Genomic DNA, 26,160 nt, shown 5'->3' on the forward strand with positions numbered 1-26,160 from the left:
CTCCATCCAGAACCCTCATAATTTTGAATACCTCATCATACCTAATCCCAGAGTCAAGATTTGGATGATTTCATTGAGGGGAACATGTGGATGAGAAATAGGAGTTTACGGTGGTAATAGTGTGGGATTAGGAAGAGAAGGTATTTCAGTTCATTCTCTGACTATGATTAGATAGATAAGTCTGGAACCAGGTGAATGCAGTCCCACCCAGCTGGACGACAGTGGAAAGGTGTTGGAGGAGGATGGTGTGGTCCGCATTGTCTAAGGATGCAGACAGATTCAGAAGGATGATCCGGGATAGTTTAGCAGTAATGTCTGAACTCTGTCAGCAGAGCATGTTTCCCTCTACATCATCTTATCAGCATTCCCGAATCCGGTACAACATAACTTCCAGGCAAAGTAAAGCTCCTTCCGATAGGGGAGGAGACATAGAGAAGATGTTTCCACTTGTGGGGGAGTCCACAATTCGGGGCCATTATTATAAATAGTCATTAATAAATCCAACAGAGAATTCAGGAGAAACATCTTTACCCAGAGAGTGGTGAGAATGTGGAACTCACTACCACAGGGAGTGAGTGAGGTGAAGAGGCTGTGAAGAGGCTTGTGTGGAACTTAAAGACAAGCATTGATCAGTTGGGCTGAATGGCCTATTTCTGTGCTGTACAGTCAATGGATACAATCATTTCCCAGAAAGACTGAACCATCCCAGTAAAAGTCAGCTGTCAATATGAGAAAAGACAAATGTCTTCTCAAAGCTTCTGGATGATCAAAGGAGATAAATCCCACAATAAATATGAATCAAAGTCTGATTAATGTCTGACAGAGACACAGAAATTCCCCCCTTAACAACAGCAAGTTTCTTTTTCATTGTGAGTAACATTTCCCTGTCTGTGTCTATTGTACAGGATGTCACCTCAGTACCTGCTGGTGTTTGCCTGTCTCTGGGGAATTGCTGATACTCATCCTGCAATAGGTAAGACATTAATGTGTGTGTCAGTTACCACTAGTTACAAACACGGGCAGGAAAACTAAGAAGGATCTGACTGCGGTGACTGAGACCAGGTTCAGTCTGTGATGGATGGTACTGTCCCTGACTGACAGCTACCTGAGCACAAACAGTCACAACTCTGATAGGGGTCAGCGGAACATGGGCACAGCCGGGGGATGGTGTGTAGTGTGTGTCTGTGTCTCTGAGTCACAGCAATGAATTTGATGTGATCGGCAGGGGGCAAACAACAAAATATCAAAAGAGCAATCTTCCACATGTCGGCTCATTTAAATAGCCAGGGCGGTCCCGACCCCCCCCTCACCTTGATCACAAGAAGGGGGTGGATTGTCCATCCCATGCAATGTCATCAGCTGCCTGTACAAACACTGACTCCATTTTTAAAAGATTGTCTGCCCGACAGGGGAACTTAAATATTTAAAGAGAAATGGAATTAAAATAAATAAATACATCTCTTTTGTCCCGCTCTCACCCCTCAACAACAATGAAATTAACTCTTTGCCCTTTCTACCAAAAACATTTACTTTTACCACACTGGAATCTTCCCCCCAAAAAAACACAAATGTTCAACTCCAACCCTTCCCATTCCCCCCCACTCCCACTCGAACCCTGACAATCTTACCTCCCCCGCACTGACCCCATTCCCCCACTCCCACACTGACAATCTTACCTCCCCCGCACTGACCCCATTCCCCCCCACTCCCACTCGAACCCCATTCCCCCCACTCCCACACTGACAATCTTACCTCCCCCGCACTGACCCCATTACCCCCCACTCCCACACTGACAATCTTACCTCCCCCGCACTGACCCCATTCCCCCCCACTCCCACCCTGACAATCTTACCTCCCCCGCACTGACCCCATTCCCCCCACTCCCACACTGACAATCTTACCTCCCCCGCACTGACCCCATTCCCCCCACTCCCACACTGACAATCATACCTCCCCCTCTCTCACTCCATTCCCCCCACTCCCACACTGATAATCTTACCTCCCCCTCTCTCACCCCAATCCCCCCACTCCCATACTGATAATCTTACCTCCCCCTCTCTCACTCCAATCCCCCCACTCCCACACTGACAATCTTACCGAACCCGCACTGACCCCATTCCCCCCCACTCCCACTCGAACCCCATTCCCCCCACTCCCACCCTGACAATCTTACCTCCCCCGCACTGACCCCATTCCCCCCACTCCCATACTGACAATCTGACCTCCCCCTCTCTAACCCCATTCCCGCCACTCCCACACTGATAATCTTACCTCCCCCTCTCTAACCCCATTCCCCCCACTCCCATACTGACAATCTGACCTCCCCCTCTCCAACCCCATTCCCCCCACTCCCATACTGACAATTTGATCTCCCCGTCTCTAACCCCATTCCCCCCACTCCCACACTGATAATCTTACCTCCCCCTCTCTAACCCCAATCCCCCCACTCCCACACTGATAATCGTACCTCCCCCGCACTGACCCCATTCCCCCCACTCCCACACTGATAATTTTACCTCCCCCTCTCCCACCCCAATCCCCCCACTCCCACACTGATAATCTTACCTCCCCCGCACTGACCCCATTCCCACAACTCCCACACTGACAATCTTACCTCCCCCTCTCTAACCCCATTCCCCCCACTCCCATACTGATAAACTTACCGCCCCCTCTCTCACTCTAATCCCCCCACTCCCACACTGATAATCTTACCTCCCCCTCTCTAACCCCATTCCCCCCACTCCCATACTGATAATCTTACCTCCCCCTCTCTAACCCCATTCCCCCCACTCCCAAACTGATAATCTTACCTCCCCCTCTCTAACCAAATTCCCCCCACTCCCATACTGATAATCTTACCTCCCCCTCTCTAACCAAATTCCCCCCACTCCCATACTGATAATCTTACCTCCCCCTCTCTAACCCCATTCCCCCCACACCCACACTAATAATCTTACCTCCCCCTCTCCAACCCCATTCCCCCCAATCCCATACTGATAATCTTACCTCTCCCCCTCTCTAACCCCATTCCCCCCACTCCCACACTGACAATTTTACCTCCCCCTCTCGAACCCCATTCCCCCCACTCCCATACTGATAATCTTACCTCCCCCTCTCGAACCCCATTCCCCCCACTCCCATACTGATAATCTTACCTCCGCCGCAATGACCCCATTCCCCCACTCCCACAATGGTAATCTTACCTCCCCCTCTCGAACCCCATTCCCCCCACTCCCATACTGATAATCTAACCTCCCCCGCAATGATCCCATTCCCCCCACTCCCACAATGGTAATCTTACCTCCCCCTCTCTAGCCCCATTCCCCCCAATCCCACACTGACAATCTTACCTCCCCCTCTCGAACCCCATTCCCCCCACTCCCATACTGATAATCTTACCTCCCCCGCACAGACCCCATTCTCCCCACTCCCACACTGACAATTTTACCTCCCCCTCTCGAACCCCATTCCCCCCACTCCCATACTGATAATCTTACCTCCCCCACACAGACCCCATTCCCCCAACTCCCATACTGATAATTTTACCTCCCCCTCTCGAACCCCATTCGCCCCACTCCCATACTGAGAATCTTACCTCCCCCGCAATGATCCCATTCCCCCCACTCCCACAATGGTAATCTTACCTCCCCCTCTCTAGCCCCATTCCCCCCAATCCCACACTGACAATCTTACCTCTCCCTCTCGAACCCCATTCCCCCCACTCCCACACTAACAATCTTACCTCCCCCTCTCAAAACCCATTCCCTCCACTCCCACACTGATAATCTTTCCTCCCCCTCTCTAACCCCATTCCCCCCACTCCCACACTGATAATCTTACCTCCCACGCACTGACCCCAATCCCCTCACTCCCATACTGATAATCTTACCTCCCCCTCTCTAACCCCATTCCCCCCACTCCCACACTGATAATCCTACCTCCCCCTCTCTAACCCCATTCCCCCCACTCCCACACTGATAATCTTACCTCCCCCTCTCGAACCCCATTCCCCCCACTCCCATACTGATAATCTTACCTCCCCCTCTCTAACCCCATTCCCCCCACTCCCACACTGATAATCTTACCTCCCCCTCTCTAACCCCATTCCCCCCACTCCCACACTGATAATCTTACCTCCCCCTCTCGAACCCCATTCCCCCCACTCCCATACTGATAATCTTACCTCCCCCTCGCTAACCCCATTCCCCCCACTCCCGCACTGATAATCTTACCTCCCCCACACAGACCCCATTCTCCCCACTCCCATACTGATAATCTTACCTCCCCCTCTCGAACCCCATTCCCCCCGCTCCCACATTGATAATCTTACCTCCCCCTCTCTAACCCCATTCCCCCCACTCCCACACTGATAATCTTACCTCCCCCTCTCTAACCCCAATCCCCCCACTCCCACACTGATAATCTTACCTCCCCCGCACTGACCCCATTTCCCCCACTCCCACACTGATAATTTTACCTCCCCCTCTCCCACTCCAATCCCCCCACTCCCACACTGATAATCTTACCTCCCCCGCACTGACCCCATTCCCCCAACTCCCACACTGACAATCTTACCTCCCCCTCTCTAACCCCATTCCCCCCACTCCCATACTGATAATCTTACCGCCCCCTCTCTCACTCTAATCCCCCCACTCCCACACTGATAATCTTACCTCCCCCTCTCTAACCCCATTCCCCCCACTCCCATACTGATAATCTTACCTCCCCCTCTCTAACACCATTCCCCCCACTCCCAAACTGATAATCTTACCTCCCCCTCTCTAACCAAATTCCCCCCACTCCCATACTGATAAACTTACCTCCCCCTCTCCAACCAAATTCCCCCCACTCCCATACTGATAATCTTACCTCCCCCTCTCTAACCCCATTCCCCCCACTCCCACATTGATAATCTTACCTCCCCCTCTCTAACCCCATTCCCCCCACTCCCACACTGATAATCTTACCTCCCCCTCTCGAACCCCATTCCCCCCACTCCCATACTGATAATCTTACCTCCCCCTCTCTAACCCCATTCCCCCTACTCCCACACTGATAATCTTACCTCCCCCTCTCTAACCCCATTCCCCCCACTCCCACACTGATAATCTTACCTCCCCCTCTCGAACCCCATTCCCCCCACTCCCATACTGATAATCTTACCTCCCCCTCTCTAACGCCATTCCCCCCACTCCCGCACTGATAATCTTACCTCCCCCGCACAGACCCCATTCTCCCCACTCCCACATTGATAATCTTACCTCCCCCTCTCTAACCCCATTCCCCCCACTCCCACAATGATAATCTTACCTCCCCCTCTCTAACCCCAATCCCCCCACTCCCACACTGATAATCTTACCTCCCCCGCACTGACCCCATTCCCCCCACTCCCACACTGATAATTTTACCTCCCCCTCTCCCACCCCAAGCCCACAATCCCACACTGATAATCTTACCTCCCCCGCACTGACCCCATTCCCCCAACTCCCACACTGACAATCTTACCTCCCCCTCTCTAACCCCATTCCCCCCACTCCCATACTGATAATCTTACCGCCCCCTCTCTCACTCTAATCCCCCACTCCCACACTGATAATCTTACCTCCCCCTCTCTAACCCCATTCCCCCCACTCCCATACTGATAATCTTACCTCCCCCTCTCTAACCAAATTCCCCCCACTCCCAAACTGATAATCTTACCTCCCCCTCTCTAACCAAATTCCCCCCACTCCCATACTGATAATCTTACCTCCCCCTCTCTAACCAAATTCCCCCCACTCCCATACTGATAATCTTATCTCCCCCTCTCTAACCCCATTCCCCCCACACCCACACTAATAATCTTACCTCCCCCTCTCCAACCCCATTCCCCCCAATCCCATACTGATAATCTTACCTCTCCCCCTCTCTAACCCCATTCCCCCCACTCCCACACTGACAATTTTACCTCCCCCTCTCGAACCCCATTCCCCCCACTCCCATACTAATAATCTTACCTCCCCCTCTCGAACCCCATTCCCCCCACTCCCATACTGATAATCTTACCTCCGCCGCAATGACCCCATTCCCCCCACTCCCACAATGGTAATCTTACCTCCCCCTCTCGAACCCCATTCCCCCCACTCCCATACTGATAATCTTACCTCCCCCGCAATGATCCCATTCCCCCCACTCCCACAATGGTAATCTTACCTCCCCCTCTCTAGCCCCATTCCCCCCAATCCCACACTGACAATCTTACCTCTCCCTCTCGAACCCCATTCCCCCCACTCCCATACTGATAATCTTACCTCCCCCGCACTGACCCCATTCCCCCCACTCCCACACTGATAATTTTACCTCCCCCTCTCCCACTCCAATCCCCCCACTCCCACACTGATAATCTTACCTCCCCCGCACTGACCCCATTCCCCCAACTCCCACACTGACAATCTTACCTCCCCCTCTCTAACCCCATTCCCCCCACTCCCATACTGATAATCTTACCGCCCCCTCTCTCACTCTAATCCCCCCACTCCCACACTGATAATCTTACCTCCCCCTCTCTAACCCCATTCCCCCCACTCCCATACTGATAATCTTACCTCCCCCTCTCTAACACCATTCCCCCCACTCCCAAACTGATAATCTTACCTCCCCCTCTCTAACCAAATTCCCCCCACTCCCATACTGATAAACTTACCTCCCCCTCTCTAACCAAATTCCCCCCACTCCCATACTGATAATCTTACCGCCCCCTCTCTAACCCCATTCCCCCCACTCCCACATTGATAATCTTACCTCCCCCTCTCTAACCCCATTCCCCCCACTCCCACACTGATAATCTTACCTCCCCCTCTCGAACCCCATTCCCCCCACTCCCATACTGATAATCTTACCTCCCCCTCTCTAACCCCATTCCCCCCACTCCCACACTGATAATCTTACCTCCCCCTCTCTAACCCCATTCCCCCCACTCCCACACTGATAATCTTACCTCCCCCTCTCGAACCCCATTCCCCCCACTCCCATACTGATAATCTTACCTCCCCCTCTCTAACGCCATTCCCCCCACTCCCGCACTGATAATCTTACCTCCCCCGCACAGACCCCATTCTCCCCACTCCCACATTGATAATCTTACCTCCCCCTCTCTAACCCCATTCCCCCCACTCCCACAATGATAATCTTACCTCCCCCTCTCTAACCCCAATCCCCCCACTCCCACACTGATAATCTTACCTCCCCCGCACTGACCCCATTCCCCCCACTCCCACACTGATAATTTTACCTCCCCCTCTCCCACCCCAATCCCCCCACTCCCACACTGATAATCTTACCTCCCCCGCACTGACCCCATTCCCCCAACTCCCACACTGACAATCTTACCTCCCCCTCTCTAACCCCATTCCCCCCACTCCCATACTGATAATCTTACCGCCCCCTCTCTCACTCTAATCCCCCACTCCCACACTGATAATCTTACCTCCCCCTCTCTAACCCCATTCCCCCCACTCCCATACTGATAATCTTACCTCCCCCTCTCTAACCAAATTCCCCCCACTCCCAAACTGATAATCTTACCTCCCCCTCTCTAACCAAATTCCCCCCACTCCCATACTGATAATCTTACCTCCCCCTCTCTAACCAAATTCCCCCCACTCCCATACTGATAATCTTATCTCCCCCTCTCTAACCCCATTCCCCCCACACCCACACTAATAATCTTACCTCCCCCTCTCCAACCCCATTCCCCCCAATCCCATACTGATAATCTTACCTCTCCCCCTCTCTAACCCCATTCCCCCCACTCCCACACTGACAATTTTACCTCCCCCTCTCGAACCCCATTCCCCCCACTCCCATACTAATAATCTTACCTCCCCCTCTCGAACCCCATTCCCCCCACTACCATACTGATAATCTTACCTCCGCCGCAATGACCCCATTCCCCCCACTCCCACAATGGTAATCTTACCTCCCCCTCTCGAACCCCATTCCCCCCACTCCCATACTGATAATCTTACCTCCCCCGCAATGATCCCATTACCCCCACTCCCACAATGGTAATCTTACCTCTCCCTCTCGAACCCCATTCCCCCCACTCCCATACTGATAATCTTACCTTCCCCACACAGACCCCATTCCCCCAACTCCCATACTGATAATCTTACCTCCCCCTCTCGAACCCCATTCCCCCCACTCCCATACTGAGAATCTTACCTCCCCCGCAATGACCCCATTCCCCCCACTCCCAGACTGACAATCTTGCCTCCCCCTCTCGAACCCCATTCCCCCCACTCCCACACTAACAATCTTACCTCCCCCTCTCTAACCCCATTCCCCCCACTCCCACACTGATAATCTTACCTCCCCAGCACTGACCCCAATCCCCTCACTCCCATACTGATAATCTTACCTCCCCCTCTCTAACCCCATTCCCCCCACTCCCACACTGATAATCTTACCTCCCCCTCTCTAACCCCATTCCCCCCACTCCCACACTGATAATCTTACCTCCCCCTCTCGAACCCCATTCCCCCCACTCCCATACTGATAATCTTACATCCCCCTCTCTAACCCCATTCCCGCCACTCCCACACTGATAATCTTACCTCCCCCTCTCTAACCCCATTCCCCCCACTCCCACACTGATAATCTTACCTCCCCCTCTCGAACCCCATTCCCCCCACTCCCATACTGATAATCTTACCTCCCCCTCTCTAACCCCATTCCCCCCACTCCCGCACTGATAATCTTCCCCCCCCCGGCTCAGACCCCATTCTCCCCACTCCCATACTGATAATCTTACCTCCCCCTCTCGAACCCCATTCCCCCCGCTCCCACATTGATAATCTTACCTCCCCCTCTCTAACCCCATTCCCCCCACTCCCACACTGATAATCTTACCTCCCCCGCACAGACCCCATTCTCCTCACTCCCATACTGATAATCTTACCTCCCCCTCTCTAACCCCATTCCCCCCACTCCCACACTGATAATCTTACCTCCCCCGCACAGACCCCATTCTCCTCACTCCCATACTGACAATCTTACCTCCCCCTCTCTAACCCCATTCCCCCCACTCCCATACTGATAATCTTACCTCCCCCTCTCTAACCCCATTCCCCCCACTCCCATACTGATATGCCTACCTCCCCTTTTCTAACCCCATACCCCCAACTCCCACACTGATAATCTTACCTCCCCCTCTCTAACCCCATACCCCCCACTCCCATACTGATAAGCTTACCACCCCCTCTCTAACCCGATTCCCGCCACTCTCACACTGATAATCTTACCTCCCCCTCTCTAACCCCATTCCCCCCACTCCCAGACTGACAATCTTACCTCCCGCTCTCTAACCCCGTTCCCCCCACTCCCATACTCATAATCTTACCTCCCCCGCACAGACTCCATTCCCCCCACTCCCACACTGATAATCTTACCTCCCCCTCTCAAACCCCATTCCCCCCGCTCCCATACTAACAATCTTACCTCCCCCGCACTGACCCCATTCCCCCCACTCCCATACTGATAATCCTACCTCCCCCTCTGTAACACCATTCCCCCCACTCCCACACTGATAATCTTACCTCCCCCGCAATGACCCCATTCCCCCCACTCCCTTACTGACAATCTTACCTCCCCCTCTCTAACCCCAATCCTCCCACTCCCATACTGATAATCTTACCTCCCCCGCACAGACCCCATTCTCCCCACTCCCATACTGATAATCTTACCTCCCCCTCTCTAACCCCATTCCCCCCACTCCCGCACTGACAATCTTACCTCCCCCTCTCGAACACCATTCCCCCCACTCCCATACTGATAATCTTACCTCCCCCTCTCTAACCCCATTCCCCCCACGCCCAGACTGACAATCTTACCTCCCCCTCTCTAACCCCATTCCCCCCACTCCCATACTGATAATCTTACCTCCCAGTCTCTAAGCTCAATCCCCCCACTCCCATACTGATAAGATTACCTCCCCCTCTGTAACAACATTCCCCCCACTCCCATACTGATAATCTTACCTCCCCCTCTCTAACCCGATTCCCCCCACTCCCATACTGATAAGCTTACCTCCCCCTCTCTAACCTCAATCCCCCCACTCCCATACTGATAAGCTTACCTCCACCTCTCTAACCTCAATCCCCCCACTCCCATACTGATAAGCTTACCACCCCCTCTCTAACCCGATTCCCCCCACTCCCACACTGATAATCATACCTCCCCCTCTCTAACCCCATTCCCCCCACTCCCACACTGATAATCTTACCTCCCCCTCTCGAACCCCATTCCCCCCACTCCCATACTGATAATCTTACCTCCCCCTCTCTAACCCCATTCCCCCCACTCCCACACTGATAATCTTACCTCCCCCTCTCTAACCCCATTCCCCCCACTCCCACACTGATAATCTTACCTCCCCCTCTCGAACCCCATTCCCCCCACTCCCATACTGATAATCTTACCTCCCCCTCTCTAACGCCATTCCCCCCACTCCCGCACTGATAATCTTACCTCCCCCGCACAGACCCCATTCTCCCCACTCCCACATTGATAATCTTACCTCCCCCTCTCTAACCCCATTCCCCCCACTCCCACAATGATAATCTTACCTCCCCCTCTCTAACCCCAATCCCCCCACTCCCACACTGATAATCTTACCTCCCCCGCACTGACCCCATTCCCCCCACTCCCACACTGATAATTTTACCTCCCCCTCTCCCCCCCCAATCCCCCCACTCCCACACTGACAATCTTACCTCCCCCTCTCTAACCCCATTCCCCCCACTCCCATACTGATAATCTTACCGCCCCCTCTCTCACTCTAATCCCCCACTCCCACACTGATAATCTTACCTCCCCCTCTCTAACCCCATTCCCCCCACTCCCATACTGATAATCTTACCTCCCCCTCTCTAACCAAATTCCCCCCACTCCCAAACTGATAATCTTACCTCCCCCTCTCTAACCAAATTCCCCCCACTCCCATACTGATAATCTTACCTCCCCCTCTCTAACCAAATTCCCCCCACTCCCATACTGATAATCTTATCTCCCCCTCTCTAACCCCATTCCCCCCACACCCACACTAATAATCTTACCTCCCCCTCTCCAACCCCATTCCCCCCAATCCCATACTGATAATCTTACCTCTCCCCCTCTCTAACCCCATTCCCCCCACTCCCACACTGACAATTTTACCTCCCCCTCTCGAACCCCATTCCCCCCACTCCCATACTAATAATCTTACCTCCCCCTCTCGAACCCCATTCCCCCCACTACCATACTGATAATCTTACCTCCGCCGCAATGACCCCATTCCCCCCACTCCCACAATGGTAATCTTACCTCCCCCTCTCGAACCCCATTCCCCCCACTCCCATACTGATAATCTTACCTCCCCCGCAATGATCCCATTACCCCCACTCCCACAATGGTAATCTTACCTCTCCCTCTCGAACCCCATTCCCCCCACTCCCATACTGATAATCTTACCTCCCCCACACAGACCCCATTCCCCCAACTCCCATACTGATAATCTTACCTCCCCCTCTCGAACCCCATTCCCCCCACTCCCATACTGAGAATCTTACCTCCCCCGCAATGACCCCATTCCCCCCACTCCCAGACTGACAATCTTGCCTCCCCCTCTCGAACCCCATTCCCCCCACTCCCACACTAACAATCTTACCTCCCCCTCTCTAACCCCATTCCCCCCACTCCCACACTGATAATCTTACCTCCCCAGCACTGACCCCAATCCCCTCACTCCCATACTGATAATCTTACCTCCCCCTCTCTAACCCCATTCCCCCCACTCCCACACTGATAATCTTACCTCCCCCTCTCTAACCCCATTCCCCCCACTCCCACACTGATAATCTTACCTCCCCCTCTCGAACCCCATTCCCCCCACTCCCATACTGATAATCTTACATCCCCCTCTCTAACCCCATTCCCGCCACTCCCACACTGATAATCTTACCTCCCCCTCTCTAACCCCATTCCCCCCACTCCCACACTGATAATCTTACCTCCCCCTCTCGAACCCCATTCCCCCCACTCCCATACTGATAATCTTACCTCCCCCTCTCTAACCCCATTCCCCCCACTCCCGCACTGATAATCTTCCCCCCCCCGCTCAGACCCCATTCTCCCCACTCCCATACTGATAATCTTACCTCCCCCTCTCGAACCCCATTCCCCCCGCTCCCACATTGATAATCTTACCTCCCCCTCTCTAACCCCATTCCCCCCACTCCCACACTGATAATCTTACCTCCCCCGCACAGACCCCATTCTCCTCACTCCCATACTGATAATCTTACCTCCCCCTCTCTAACCCCATTCCCCCCACTCCCACACTGATAATCTTACCTCCCCCGCACAGACCCCATTCTCCTCAATCCCATACTGACAATCTTACCTCCCCCTCTCTAACCCCATTCCCCCCACTCCCATACTGATAATCTTACCTCCCCCTCTCTAACCCCATTCCCCCCACTCCCATACTGATATGCCTACCTCCCCTTTTCTAACCCCATACCCCCAACTCCCACACTGATAATCTTACCTCCCCCTCTCTAACCCCATACCCCCCACTCCCATACTGATAAGCTTACCACCCCCTCTCTAACCCGATTCCCGCCACTCTCACACTGATAATCTTACCTCCCCCTCTCTAACCCCATTCCCCCCACTCCCAGACTGACAATCTTACCTCCCGCTCTCTAACCCCGTTCCCCCCACTCCCATACTCATAATCTTACCTCCCCCGCACAGACTCCATTCCCCCCACTCCCACACTGATAATCTTACCTCCCCCTCTCAAACCCCATTCCCCCCGCTCCCATACTAACAATCTTACCTCCCCCGCACTGACCCCATTCCCCCCACTCCCATACTGATAATCCTACCTCCCCCTCTGTAACACCATTCCCCCCACTCCCACACTGATAATCTTACCTCCCCCGCAATGACCCCATTCCCCCCACTCCCTTACTGACAATCTTACCTCCCCCTCTCTAACCCCAATCCTCCCACTCCCATACTGATAATCTTACCTCCCCCGCACATACCCCATTCTCCCCACTCCCATACTGATAATCTTACCTCCCCCTCTCTAACCCCATTCCCCCCACTCCCGCACTGACAATCTTACCTCCCCCTCTCGAACACCATTCCCCCCACTCCCATACTGATAAGCTTACCTCCCCCTCTCTAACCCGAGTTCCGCCACTCTCACACTGATAATCTTACCTCCCCCTCTCTAACCCCATTCCCCCCACGCCCAGACTGACAATCTTACCTCCCCCTCTCTAACCCGATTCCCCCCACTCCCACACTGATAATCATACCTCCCCCTCTCTAACCCCATTCCCCCCACTCCCACACTGATAATCTTACCTCCCCCTCTCGAACCCCATTCCCCCCACTCCCATACTGATAATCTTACCTCCCCCTCTCTAACCCCATTCCCCCCACTCCCACACTGATAATCTTACCTCCCCCTCTCTAACCCCATTCCCCCCACTCCCACACTGTTAATCTTACCTCCCCCTCTCGAACCCCATTCCCCCCACTCCCATACTGATAATCTTACCTCCCCCTCTCTAACGCCATTCCCCCCACTCCCGCACTGATAATCTTACCTCCCCCGCACAGACCCCATTCTCCCCACTCCCACATTGATAATCTTACCTCCCCCTCTCTAACCCCATTCCCCCCACTCCCACAATGATAATCTTACTTCCCCCTCTCTAACCCCAATCCCCCCACTCCCACACTGATAATCTTACCTCCCCCGCACTGACCCCATTCCCCCCACTCCCACACTGATAATTTTACCTCCCCCTCTCCCACCCCAATCCCCCCACTCCCACACTGACAATCTTACCTCCCCCTCTCTAACCCCATTCCCCCCACTCCCATACTGATAATCTTACCGCCCCCTCTCTCACTCTAATCCCCCACTCCCACACTGATAATCTTACCTCCCCCTCTCTAACCCCATTCCCCCCACTCCCATACTGATAATCTTACCTCCCCCTCTCTAACCAAATTCCCCCCACTCCCAAACTGATAATCTTACCTCCCCCTCTCTAACCAAATTCCCCCCACTCCCATACTGATAATCTTACCTCCCCCTCTCTAACCAAATTCCCCCCACTCCCATACTGATAATCTTATCTCCCCCTCTCTAACCCCATTCCCCCCACACCCACACTAATAATCTTACCTCCCCCTCTCCAACCCCATTCCCCCCAATCCCATACTGATAATCTTACCTCTCCCCCTCTCTAACCCCATTCCCCCCACTCACACACTGACAATTTTACCTCCCCCTCTCGAACCCCATTCCCCCCACTCCCATACTAATAATCTTACCTCCCCCTCTCGAACCCCATTCCCCCCACTACCATACTGATAATCTTACCTCCGCCGCAATGACCCCATTCCCCCCACTCCCACAATGGTAATCTTACCTCCCCCTCTCGAACCCCATTCCCCCCACTCCCATACTGATAATCTTACCTCCCCCGCAATGATCCCATTACCCCCACTCCCACAATGGTAATCTTACCTCTCCCTCTCGAACCCCATTCCCCCCACTCCCATACTGATAATCTTACCTCCCCCACACAGACCCCATTCCCCCAACTCCCATACTGATAATCTTACCTCCCCCTCTCGAACCCCATTCCCCCCACTCCCATACTGAGAATCTTACCTCCCCCGCAATGACCCCATTCCCCCCACTCCCAGACTGACAATCTTGCCTCCCCCTCTCGAACCCCATTCCCCCCACTCCCACACTAACAATCTTACCTCCCCCTCTCTAACCCCATTCCCCCCACTCCCACACTGATAATCTTACCTCCCCAGCACTGACCCCAATCCCCTCACTCCCATACTGATAATCTTACCTCCCCCTCTCTAACTCCATTCCCCCCACTCCCACACTGATAATCTTACCTCCCCCTCTCTAACCCCATTCCCCCCACTCCCACACTGATAATCTTACCTCCCCCTCTCGAACCCCATTCCCCCCACTCCCATACTGATAATCTTACATCCCCCTCTCTAACCCCATTCCCGCCACTCCCACACTGATAATCTTACCTCCCCCTCTCTAACCCCATTCCCCCCACTCCCACACTGATAATCTTACCTCCCCCTCTCGAACCCCATTCCCCCCACTCCCATACTGATAATCTTACCTCCCCCTCTCTAACCCCATTCCCCCCACTCCCGCACTGATAATCTTCCCCCCCCCGCTCAGACCCCATTCTCCCCACTCCCATACTGATAATCTTACCTCCCCCTCTCGAACCCCATTCCCCCCGCTCCCACATTGATAATCTTACCTCCCCCTCTCTAACCCCATTCCCCCCACTCCCACACTGATAATCTTACCTCCCCCGCACAGACCCCATTCTCCTCACTCCCATACTGATAATCTTACCTCCCCATCTCTAACCCCATTCCCCCCACTCCCACACTGATAATCTTACCTCCCCCGCACAGACCCCATTCTCCTCACTCCCATACTGACAATCTTACCTCCCCCTCTCTAACCCCATTCCCCCCACTCCCATACTGATAATCTTACCTCCCCCTCTCTAACCCCATTCCCCCCACTCCCATACTGATATGCCTACCTCCCCTTTTCTAACCCCATACCCCCAACTCCCACACTGATAATCTTACCTCCCCCTCTCTAACCCCATACCCCCCACTCCCATACTGATAAGCTTACCACCCCCTCTCTAACCCGATTCCCGCCACTCTCACACTGATAATCTTACCTCCCCCTCTCTAACCCCATTCCCCCCACTCCCAGACTGACAATCTTACCTCCCGCTCTCTAACCCCGTTCCCCCCACTCCCATACTCATAATCTTACCTCCCCCGCACAGACTCCATTCCCCCCACTCCCACACTGATAATCTTACCTCCCCCTCTCAAACCCCATTCCCCCCGCTCCCATACTAACAATCTTACCTCCCCCGCACTGACCCCATTCCCCCCACTCCCATACTGATAATCCTACCTCCCCCTCTGTAACACCATTCCCCCCACTCCCACACTGATAATCTTACCTCCCCCGCAATGACCCCATTCCCCCCACTCCCTTACTGACAATCTTACCTCCCCCTCTCTAACCCCAATCCTCCCACTCCCATACTGATAATCTTACCTCCCCCGCACATACCCCATTCTCCCCACTCCCATACTGATAATCTTACCTCCCCCTCTCTAACCCCATTCCCCCCACTCCCGCACTGACAATCTTACCTCCCCCTCTCGAACACCATTCCCCCCACTCCCATACTGATAATCTTACCTCCCCCTCTCTAACCTCAATCCACCCACTCCCATACTGATAAGCTTACCTCCCCCTCTCTAACCCGAGTTCCGCCACTCTCACACTGATAATCTTACCTCCCCCTCTCTAACCCCATTCCCCCCACGCCCAGACTGACAATCTTACCTCCCCCTCTCTAACCCCATTCCCCCCACTCCCATACTGATAATCTTACCTCCCAGTCTCTAACCTCAATCCCCCCACTCCCATACTGATAAGCTTACCTCCCCCTCTCTAACAACATTCCCCCCACTCCCATACTGATAATCTTACCTCCCCCTCTCTAACCCGATTCCCCCCACTCCCATACTGATAAGCTTACCTCCCCCTCTCTAACCTCAATCCCCCCACTCCCATACTGATAAGCTTACCACCCCCTCTCTAACCCGATTCCCCCCACTCCCACACTGATAATCATAACTCCCGCTCTCTAACCCCGTTCCCACCACTCCCATACTCATAATCTTACCTCCCCCGCACAGACCCCATTCCCCCCACTCCCATACTGATAATCTAACCTCCCCCTCTCAAACCCCATTCCCCCCGCTCCCATACTAACAATCTTACCTCCCCCGCACTGACCCCATTCCCCCCACTCCCATACTGATAATCTTACCTCCCCCTCTGTAACACCATTCCCCCCACTCACAGACTGATAATCTTACCTCCCCCGCAATGACCCCATTCCCCCCACTCCCATACTGTCAATCTTACATCCCCCTCTCTAACCCCAATCCTCCCACTCCCATACTGATAATCTTACCTCCCCCGCACAGACCCCATTCTCCCCACTCCCATACTGATAATCTTACCTCCCCCTCTCTAACCCCATTCCCCCCACTCCCGCAATGAGAATCTTACCTCCCCCTCTCGAACCCCATTCCCCCCACTCCCACATTGATAATCTTACCTCCCCCTCTCTAACCTCAATCCCCCCACTCCCATACTGATAATCTTAACTCCCCCTCTCTAACCCCATTCCCCCCACTCGCGCACTGACAATCTTACCTCCCCCTCTCGAACCCCATTCCCCCCACTCCCACACTGATAATCTTACCTCCCCCTCTCTAACCCCATTCCCCCCGCTCCCATACTAACAATCTTACCTCCCCCTCTGTAACCCCATTCCCCCCACTCCCACACTGACAATCTTACCTCCCCCTCTCTAACCCCATTCCCCCCACACCCATGCTGACAATCTGACCACCCCTTTCTAACCACATTCCCCCCACTCCCACACTGACAATCGTACCTCCGCCTCTCTATCCCCATTCCCCCCACGCCCAAACAGATAATCTTACCTCCCCCGCACAGACCCCATTCTCCCCACTCCCATACTGACAATCTTACCTGCCCCTCTCTAACCCCATTCCCCCCACTCCCACACTGACAATCTTACCTCCCCCTCTCTGACCCCAATCCCCCCACTCCCACACTGTTAATCTTACCTCCCCCGCACTGACCCCATTCCCCCCACTCCCACACTGATAATTTTACCTCCCCCTCTCCCACCCCAATCCCCCCACTCCCACACTGATAATCTTACCTCCCCCGCACTGACCCCATTCCCCCAACTCCCACACTGACAATCTTACGTCCCCCTCTCTAACCCCATTACCCCCACTCCCATACTGATAATCTTCCCGCCCCCTCTCTCACTCTAATCCCCCCACTCCCACACTGATAATCTTACCTCCCCCTCTCTGACCCCATTCCCCCCACTCCCATACTGATAATCTTACCTCCCCCTCTCTAACCAAATTCCCCCCACTCCCATACTGATAATCGTACCTCCCCCTCTCTAACCCCATTCCCCCCACACCCACACTGATAATCTTACCTCCCCCTCTCCAACCCCATTCCCCCCACTCCCATACTGAAAATCTTACCTCTCCCCCTCTCTAACCCCATTCCCCCCACTCCCACACTGACAATTTTACCTCCCCCTCTCAAACCCCATTCCCCCCACTCCCATACTGATAATCTTACCTCCCCCACTCGAACCCCATTCCCCCCACTCCCATACTGATAATCATACCTCCCCCGCAATGACCCCATTCCCCCCACTCCCACAATGGTAATCTTACCTCCCCCTCTCGAACCCCATTCCCCCCAATCCCATACTGATAATCTTACCGCCCCCGCAATGATCCCATTCCTCCCACTCCCACAATGGTAATCTTACCTCCCCCTCTCTAACCCCATTCCCCCCACTCCCACACTGACAATCTTCCCTCCCCCTCTCGAACCCCATTCCCCCCACTCCCATACTGATAATCTTACCTCCCCCGCACAGACCCCATTCTCACCACTCCCACACTGACAATTTTACCTCCCCCTCTCGAACCCCATTCCCCCCACTCCCATACTGATATTCTTACCTCCCCCGCACAGACCCCATTCCCCCAACTCCCATACTGATAATCTTACCTCCCCCTCTCGAACCCCATTCCCCCCACTCCCATACTGAGAATCTTACCTCCCCCGCAATGACCCCATTCCCCCATCTCCCACACTGTCAATCTTACCTACCCCTCTCGAACCCCATTCCCCCCACTCCCGTACTGAGAATCTAACCTCCCCCGCACTGACCCCATTCCCCCCACTCCCACACTAACAATCTTACCTCCCCCTCTCAAAACCCATTCCCCCCACTCCCACACTGATAATTTTACCTCCCCCTCTCTAACCCCATTCCCCCCACTCCCACACTGATAATCTTACCTCCCTCGCACTGACACCATTCCCCCCACTCCCATACTGATAATCTTACCTCCCCCGCACTGACCCCAATCCCCTCACTCCCATACTGATAATCTTACCACCCCCTCTCTAACCCCATTCCCCCCACTCCCACACTGATAATCTTACCTCCCCCTCTCGAACCCCATTCCCCCCACTCCCATACTGACAATCTTACCTCCCCCTCTAAAAACCCATTCCCCCCACTCCCACACTGATAATCTTACCTCCCCCTCTCGAACCCCATTCCCCCCACTCCCATACTGATAATCTTACCTCCCCCTCTCTAACCCCATTCCCCCCACTCCCGCACTGATAATCTTACCTCCCCCTCTCGAACCCCATTCCCCCCACTCCCACACTGATAATCTTACCTCCCCCGCACAGACCCCATTCTCCCCACTCCCATACTGATAATCTTACCTCCCCCTCTCGAACCGCATTCCCACCACTCCCACATTGATAATCTTACCTCCCCCTCTCTAACCCCATTCCCCCCACTCCCACACTGACAATCTTACCTCCCTCGCACAGACCCCATTCTCCTCACTCCCATACTGATAATCTTACCTCCCCCTCTCTAACCCCATTCCCCTCACTCCCACACTGACAATCTTACCTCCCCCTCTCTAACCCCTTTCCCCCCACTCCCATACTGATAATCTTACCTCCCCCTCTCCAACCCCATTCCCCCCAATCCCATACTGATAATCTTACCTCTCCCCCTCTCTAACCCCATTCCCCCCACTCCCACACTGAGAATTTTACCTCCCCCTCTCGAACCCCATTCCCCCCACTCCCATACTGATAATCTTACCTCCCCCTCTCGAACCCCATTCCCCCCACTCCCATACTGATAATCATACCTCCCCCGCAATGACCCCATTCCCCCCACTCCCACAATGGTATTCTTACCTCCCCCTCTCGAACCCCATTCCCCCCACTCCCATACTGATAAGCTTACCTCCCCCTCTCTAACCTCAATCCCCCCACTCCCATACTGATAAGCTTACCACCCCCTCTCTAACCCGATTCCCCCCACTCCCACACTGATAATCATAACTCCCGCTCTCTAACCCCGTTCCCACCACTCCCATACTCATAATCTTACCTCCCCCGCACAGACCCCATTCCCCCCACTCCCATACTGATAATCTAACCTCCCCCTCTCAAACCCCATTCCCCCCGCTCCCATACTAACAATCTTACCTCCCCCGCACTGACCCCATTCCCCCCACTCCCATACTGATAATCTTACCTCCCCCTCTGTAACACCATTCCCCCCACTCACAGACTGATAATCTTACCTCCCCCGCAATGACCCCATTCCCCCCACTCCCATACTGTCAATCTTACATCCCCCTCTCTAACCCCAATCCTCCCACTCCCATACTGATAATCTTACCTCCCCCGCACAGACCCCATTCTCCCCACTCCCATACTGATAATCTTACCTCCCCCTCTCTAACCCCATTCCCCCCACTCCCGCAATGAGAATCTTACCTCCCCCTCTCGAACCCCATTCCCCCCACTCCCACATTGATAATCTTACCTCCCCCTCTCTAACCTCAATCCCCCCACTCCCATACTGATAATCTTAACTCCCCCTCTCTAACCCCATTCCCCCCACTCGCGCACTGACAATCTTACCTCCCCCTCTCGAACCCCATTCCCCCCACTCCCACACTGATAATCTTACCTCCCCCTCTCTAACCCCATTCCCCCCGCTCCCATACTAACAATCTTACCTCCCCCTCTGTAACCCCATTCCCCCCACTCCCACACTGACAATCTTACCTCCCCCTCTCTAACCCCATTCCCCCCACACCCATGCTGACAATCTGACCACCCCTTTCTAACCACATTCCCCCCACTCCCACACTGACAATCGTACCTCCGCCTCTCTATCCCCATTCCCCCCACGCCCAAACAGATAATCTTACCTCCCCCGCACAGACCCCATTCTCCCCACTCCCATACTGACAATCTTACCTGCCCCTCTCTAACCCCATTCCCCCCACTCCCACACTGACAATCTTACCTCCCCCTCTCTGACCCCAATCCCCCCACTCCCACACTGATAATCTTACCTCCCCCGCACTGACCCCATTCCCCCCACTCCCACACTGATAATTTTACCTCCCCCTCTCCCACCCCAATCCCCCCACTCCCACACTGATAATCTTACCTCCCCCGCACTGACCCCATTCCCCCAACTCCCACACTGACAATCTTACGTCCCCCTCTCTAACCCCATTACCCCCACTCCCATACTGATAATCTTCCCGCCCCCTCTCTCACTCTAATCCCCCCACTCCCACACTGATAATCTTACCTCCCCCTCTCTGACCCCATTCCCCCCACTCCCATACTGATAATCTTACCTCCCCCTCTCTAACCAAATTCCCCCCACTCCCATACTGATAATCGTACCTCCCCCTCTCTAACCCCATTCCCCCCACACCCACACTGATAATCTTACCTCCCCCTCTCCAACCCCATTCCCCCCACTCCCATACTGAAAATCTTACCTCTCCCCCTCTCTAACCCCATTCCCCCCACTCCCACACTGACAATTTTACCTCCCCCTCTCAAACCCCATTCCCCCCACTCCCATACTGATAATCTTACCTCCCCCACTCGAACCCCATTCCCCCCACTCCCATACTGATAATCATACCTCCCCCGCAATGACCCCATTCCCCCCACTCCCACAATGGTAATCTTACCTCCCCCTCTCGAACCCCATTCCCCCCAATCCCATACTGATAATCTTACCGCCCCCGCAATGATCCCATTCCTCCCACTCCCACAATGGTAATCTTACCTCCCCCTCTCTAACCCCATTCCCCCCACTCCCACACTGACAATCTTCCCTCCCCCTCTCGAACCCCATTCCCCCCACTCCCATACTGATAATCTTACCTCCCCCGCACAGACCCCATTCTCACCACTCCCACACTGACAATTTTACCTCCCCCTCTCGAACCCCATTCCCCCCACTCCCATACTGATATTCTTACCTCCCCCGCACAGACCCCATTCCCCCAACTCCCATACTGATAATCTTACCTCCCCCTCTCGAACCCCATTCCCCCCACTCCCATACTGAGAATCTTACCTCCCCCGCAATGACCCCATTCCCCCATCTCCCACACTGTCAATCTTACCTACCCCTCTCGAACCCCATTCCCCCCACTCCCGTACTGAGAATCTAACCTCCCCCGCACTGACCCCATTCCCCCCACTCCCACACTAACAATCTTACCTCCCCCTCTCAAAACCCATTCCCCCCACTCCCACACTGATAATTTTACCTCCCCCTCTCTAACCCCATTCCCCCCACTCCCACACTGATAATCTTACCTCCCTCGCACTGACACCATTCCCCCCACTCCCATACTGATAATCTTACCTCCCCCGCACTGACCCCAATCCCCTCACTCCCATACTGATAATCTTACCACCCCCTCTCTAACCCCATTCCCCCCACTCCCACACTGATAATCTTACCTCCCCCTCTCGAACCCCATTCCCCCCACTCCCATACTGACAATCTTACCTCCCCCTCTAAAAACCCATTCCCCCCACTCCCACACTGATAATCTTACCTCCCCCTCTCGAACCCCATTCCCCCCACTCCCATACTGATAATCTTACCTCCCCCTCTCTAACCCCATTCCCCCCACTCCCGCACTGATAATCTTACCTCCCCCTCTCGAACCCCATTCCCCCCACTCCCACACTGATAATCTTACCTCCCCCGCACAGACCCCATTCTCCCCACTCCCATACTGATAATCTTACCTCCCCCTCTCGAACCGCATTCCCACCACTCCCACATTGATAATCTTACCTCCCCCTCTCTAACCCCATTCCCCCCACTCCCACACTGACAATCTTACCTCCCTCGCACAGACCCCATTCTCCTCACTCCCATACTGATAATCTTACCTCCCCCTCTCTAACCCCATTCCCCTCACTCCCACACTGACAATCTTACCTCCCCCTCTCTAACCCCTTTCCCCCCACTCCCATACTGATAATCTTACCTCCCCCTCTCCAACCCCATTCCCCCCAATCCCATACTGATAATCTTACCTCTCCCCCTCTCTAACCCCATTCCCCCCACTCCCACACTGAGAATTTTACCTCCCCCTCTCGAACCCCATTCCCCCCACTCCCATACTGATAATCTTACCTCCCCCTCTCGAACCCCATTCCCCCCACTCCCATACTGATAATCATACCTCCCCCGCAATGACCCCATTCCCCCCACTCCCACAATGGTATTCTTACCTCCCCCTCTCGAACCCCATTCCCCCCACTCCCATACTGATAATCTTACCTCCCCCGCAATGATCCCATTCCCTCCACTCCCACAATGGTAATCTTACATCCCCCTCTCTAACCCCTTTCCCCCACTCCCACACTGACAATCTTCCCTCCACCTCTCGAACCCCATTCCCCCCACTCCCATACTGATAATCTTACCTCCCCCGCACAGACCCCATTCTCACCACTCCCACACTGACAATTTTACCTCCCCCTCTCGAACCCCATTCCCCCCACTCCCATACTGATATTCTTACCTCCCTCGCACAGACCCCATTCCCCCAACTCCCATACTGATAATCTTACCTCCCCCTCTCGAACCACATTCCCCCCACTCCCATACTGAGAATCCTACCTCCCCCGCAATGACCCCATTCCCCCCACTCCCACACTGACAATCTTACCTCCCCCTCTCGAACCCCATTGCCCCCACTCCCGTACTGAGAATCTAACCTCCCCCGCACTGACCCCATTCCCCCCACTCCCACACTAACAAACTTACCTCCCCCTCTCAAAACCCATTCCCCCCACTCCCACACTGATAATCTTACCTCCCCCTCTCTAACCCCATTCCCCCCACTCCCACACTGATAATCTTACCTCCCCCGCACTGACACCATTCCCCCCACTCCCATACTGATAATCTTACCTCCCCCGCACTGACCCCAATCCCCTCACTCCCATACTGATAATCTTACCACCCCCTCTCTAACCCCATTCCCCCCACTCCCACACTGATAATCTTACCTCCCCCTCTCGAACCCCATTCCCCCCACTCCCATACTGACAATCTTACCTCCCCCTCTAAAAACCCATTCCCCCCACTCCCACACTGATAATCTTACCTCCCCCGCACTGACCCCAATCCCCTCACTCACATAATGATAATCTTACCTCCCCCTCTCTAACCCCATTCCCCCCACTCCCACACTGATAATCTTACCTCCCCCTCTCTAACCCCATTCCCCCCACTCCCACACTGATAATCTTACCTCCCCCTCTCGAACCCCATTCCCCCCACTCCCATACTGATATTCTTACCTCCCCCTCTCTAACCCCATTCCCCCCACTCCCGCACTGATAATCTTACCTCCCCCTCTCGAACCCCATTCCCCCCACTCCCACACTGATAATCTTACCTCCCCCTCTCTAACCCCATTCCCCCCACTCCCACACTGATAATCTTACCTCCCCCGCACAGACCCCATTCTCCCCACTCCCATACTGATAATCTTACCTCCCCCTCTCGAACCCCATTCAAACCACTCCCACATTGATAATCTTACCTCCCCCTCTCTAACCCCATTCCCCCCACTCCCACACTGATAATCTTACCTCCCCCGCAGAGACCCCATTCTCCTCACTCCCATACTGATAATCTTAGCTCCCCCTCTCGAACCCCATTCCCCTCACTCCCACACTGACAATCTTACCTCCCCCTCTCTAACCCCTTTCCCCCCACTCCCATACTGATAATCTTACCTCCCGCTCTCTAACCCCATTCCCCCCACTCCCATACTGATATGCCTTCCTCCCCTTTTCTAACCCCATACCCCCAACTCCGACACTGATAATCTTACCTCCCCCTCTCTAACCCCATACCCCCCACTCCCACACTGATAATCTTACCTCCCCCTCTCTAACCCCATACCCCCCGCTCCCATACTGATAAGCTTACCTCCCCCTCTCTAACCCCATTCCCCCCACTCTCACACTGATAATCTTACCTCCCCTTCTCTAACCCCATTCCCCCCACTCCCACACTAACAATCTTACCTCCCCCTCTCAAAACCCATTCCCCCCACTCCCACACTGATAATCTTACCTCCCCCTCTCTAACCCCATTCCCCCCACTCCCACACTGATAATCTTACCTCCCCCGCACTGACATCATTCCCCCCACTCCCATACTGATAATCTTACCTCCCCCGCACTGACCCCAATCCCCTCACTCCCATACTGATAATCTTACCACCCCCTCTCTAACCCCATTCCCCCCACTCCCACACTGATAATCTTACCTCCCCCTCTCGAACCCCATTCCCCCCACTCCCATACTGACAATCTTACCTCCCCCTCTAAAAACCCATTCACCCCACTCCCACACTGATAATCTTACCTCCCCCGCACTGACCCCAATCCCCTCACTCCCATAATGATAATCTTACCTCCCCCTCTCTAACCCCATTCCCCCCACTCCCACACTGATAATCTTACCTCCCCCTCTCTAACCCCATTCCCCCCACTCCCACACTGATAATCTTACCTCCCCCTCTCGAACCCCATTCCCCCCACTCCCATACTGATAATCTTACCTCCCCCTCTCTAACCCCATTCCCCCCACTCCCGCACTGATAATCTTACCTCCCCCTCTCGAACCCCATTCCCCCCACTCCCACACTGATAATCTTACCTCCCCCGCACAGACCCCATTCTCCCCACTCCCATACTGATAATCTTACCTCCCCCTCTCGAACCGCATTCCCACCACTCCCACATTGATAATCTTACCTCCCCCTCTCTAACCCCATTCCCCCCACTCCCACACTGACAATCTTACCTCCCTCGCACAGACCCCATTCTCCTCACTCCCATACTGATAATCTTACCTCCCCCTCTCTAACCCCATTCCCCTCACTCCCACACTGACAATCTTACCTCCCCCTCTCTAACCCCTTTCCCCCCACTCCCATACTGATAATCGTACCTCCACCTCTCTAACC

At 54.3% G+C, this 26,160-nt stretch overlaps 1 protein-coding gene across 1 annotated transcript in view; it reads left to right on the top strand.

Moving 5' to 3' along the window:
* The first annotated feature begins 905 nt into the window (after window positions 1-905).
* The window catches only part of LOC137351761 (fucolectin-1-like), a 110,713-nt gene continuing 85,458 nt past the window's right edge, over window positions 906-26,160 (top strand). Inside the window, exon 1 of the mRNA XM_068016569.1 lies at window positions 906-973. Within this exon, the coding sequence (XP_067872670.1) occupies window positions 907-973 (67 nt within the window). The 5' untranslated portion in view covers window position 906. The remainder of the gene's footprint in view (window positions 974-26,160) is intronic.

Source organism: Heterodontus francisci, chromosome 2 (assembly GCF_036365525.1).
Source record: "Heterodontus francisci isolate sHetFra1 chromosome 2, sHetFra1.hap1, whole genome shotgun sequence".
NCBI lineage: Eukaryota > Metazoa > Chordata > Chondrichthyes > Heterodontiformes > Heterodontidae > Heterodontus > Heterodontus francisci.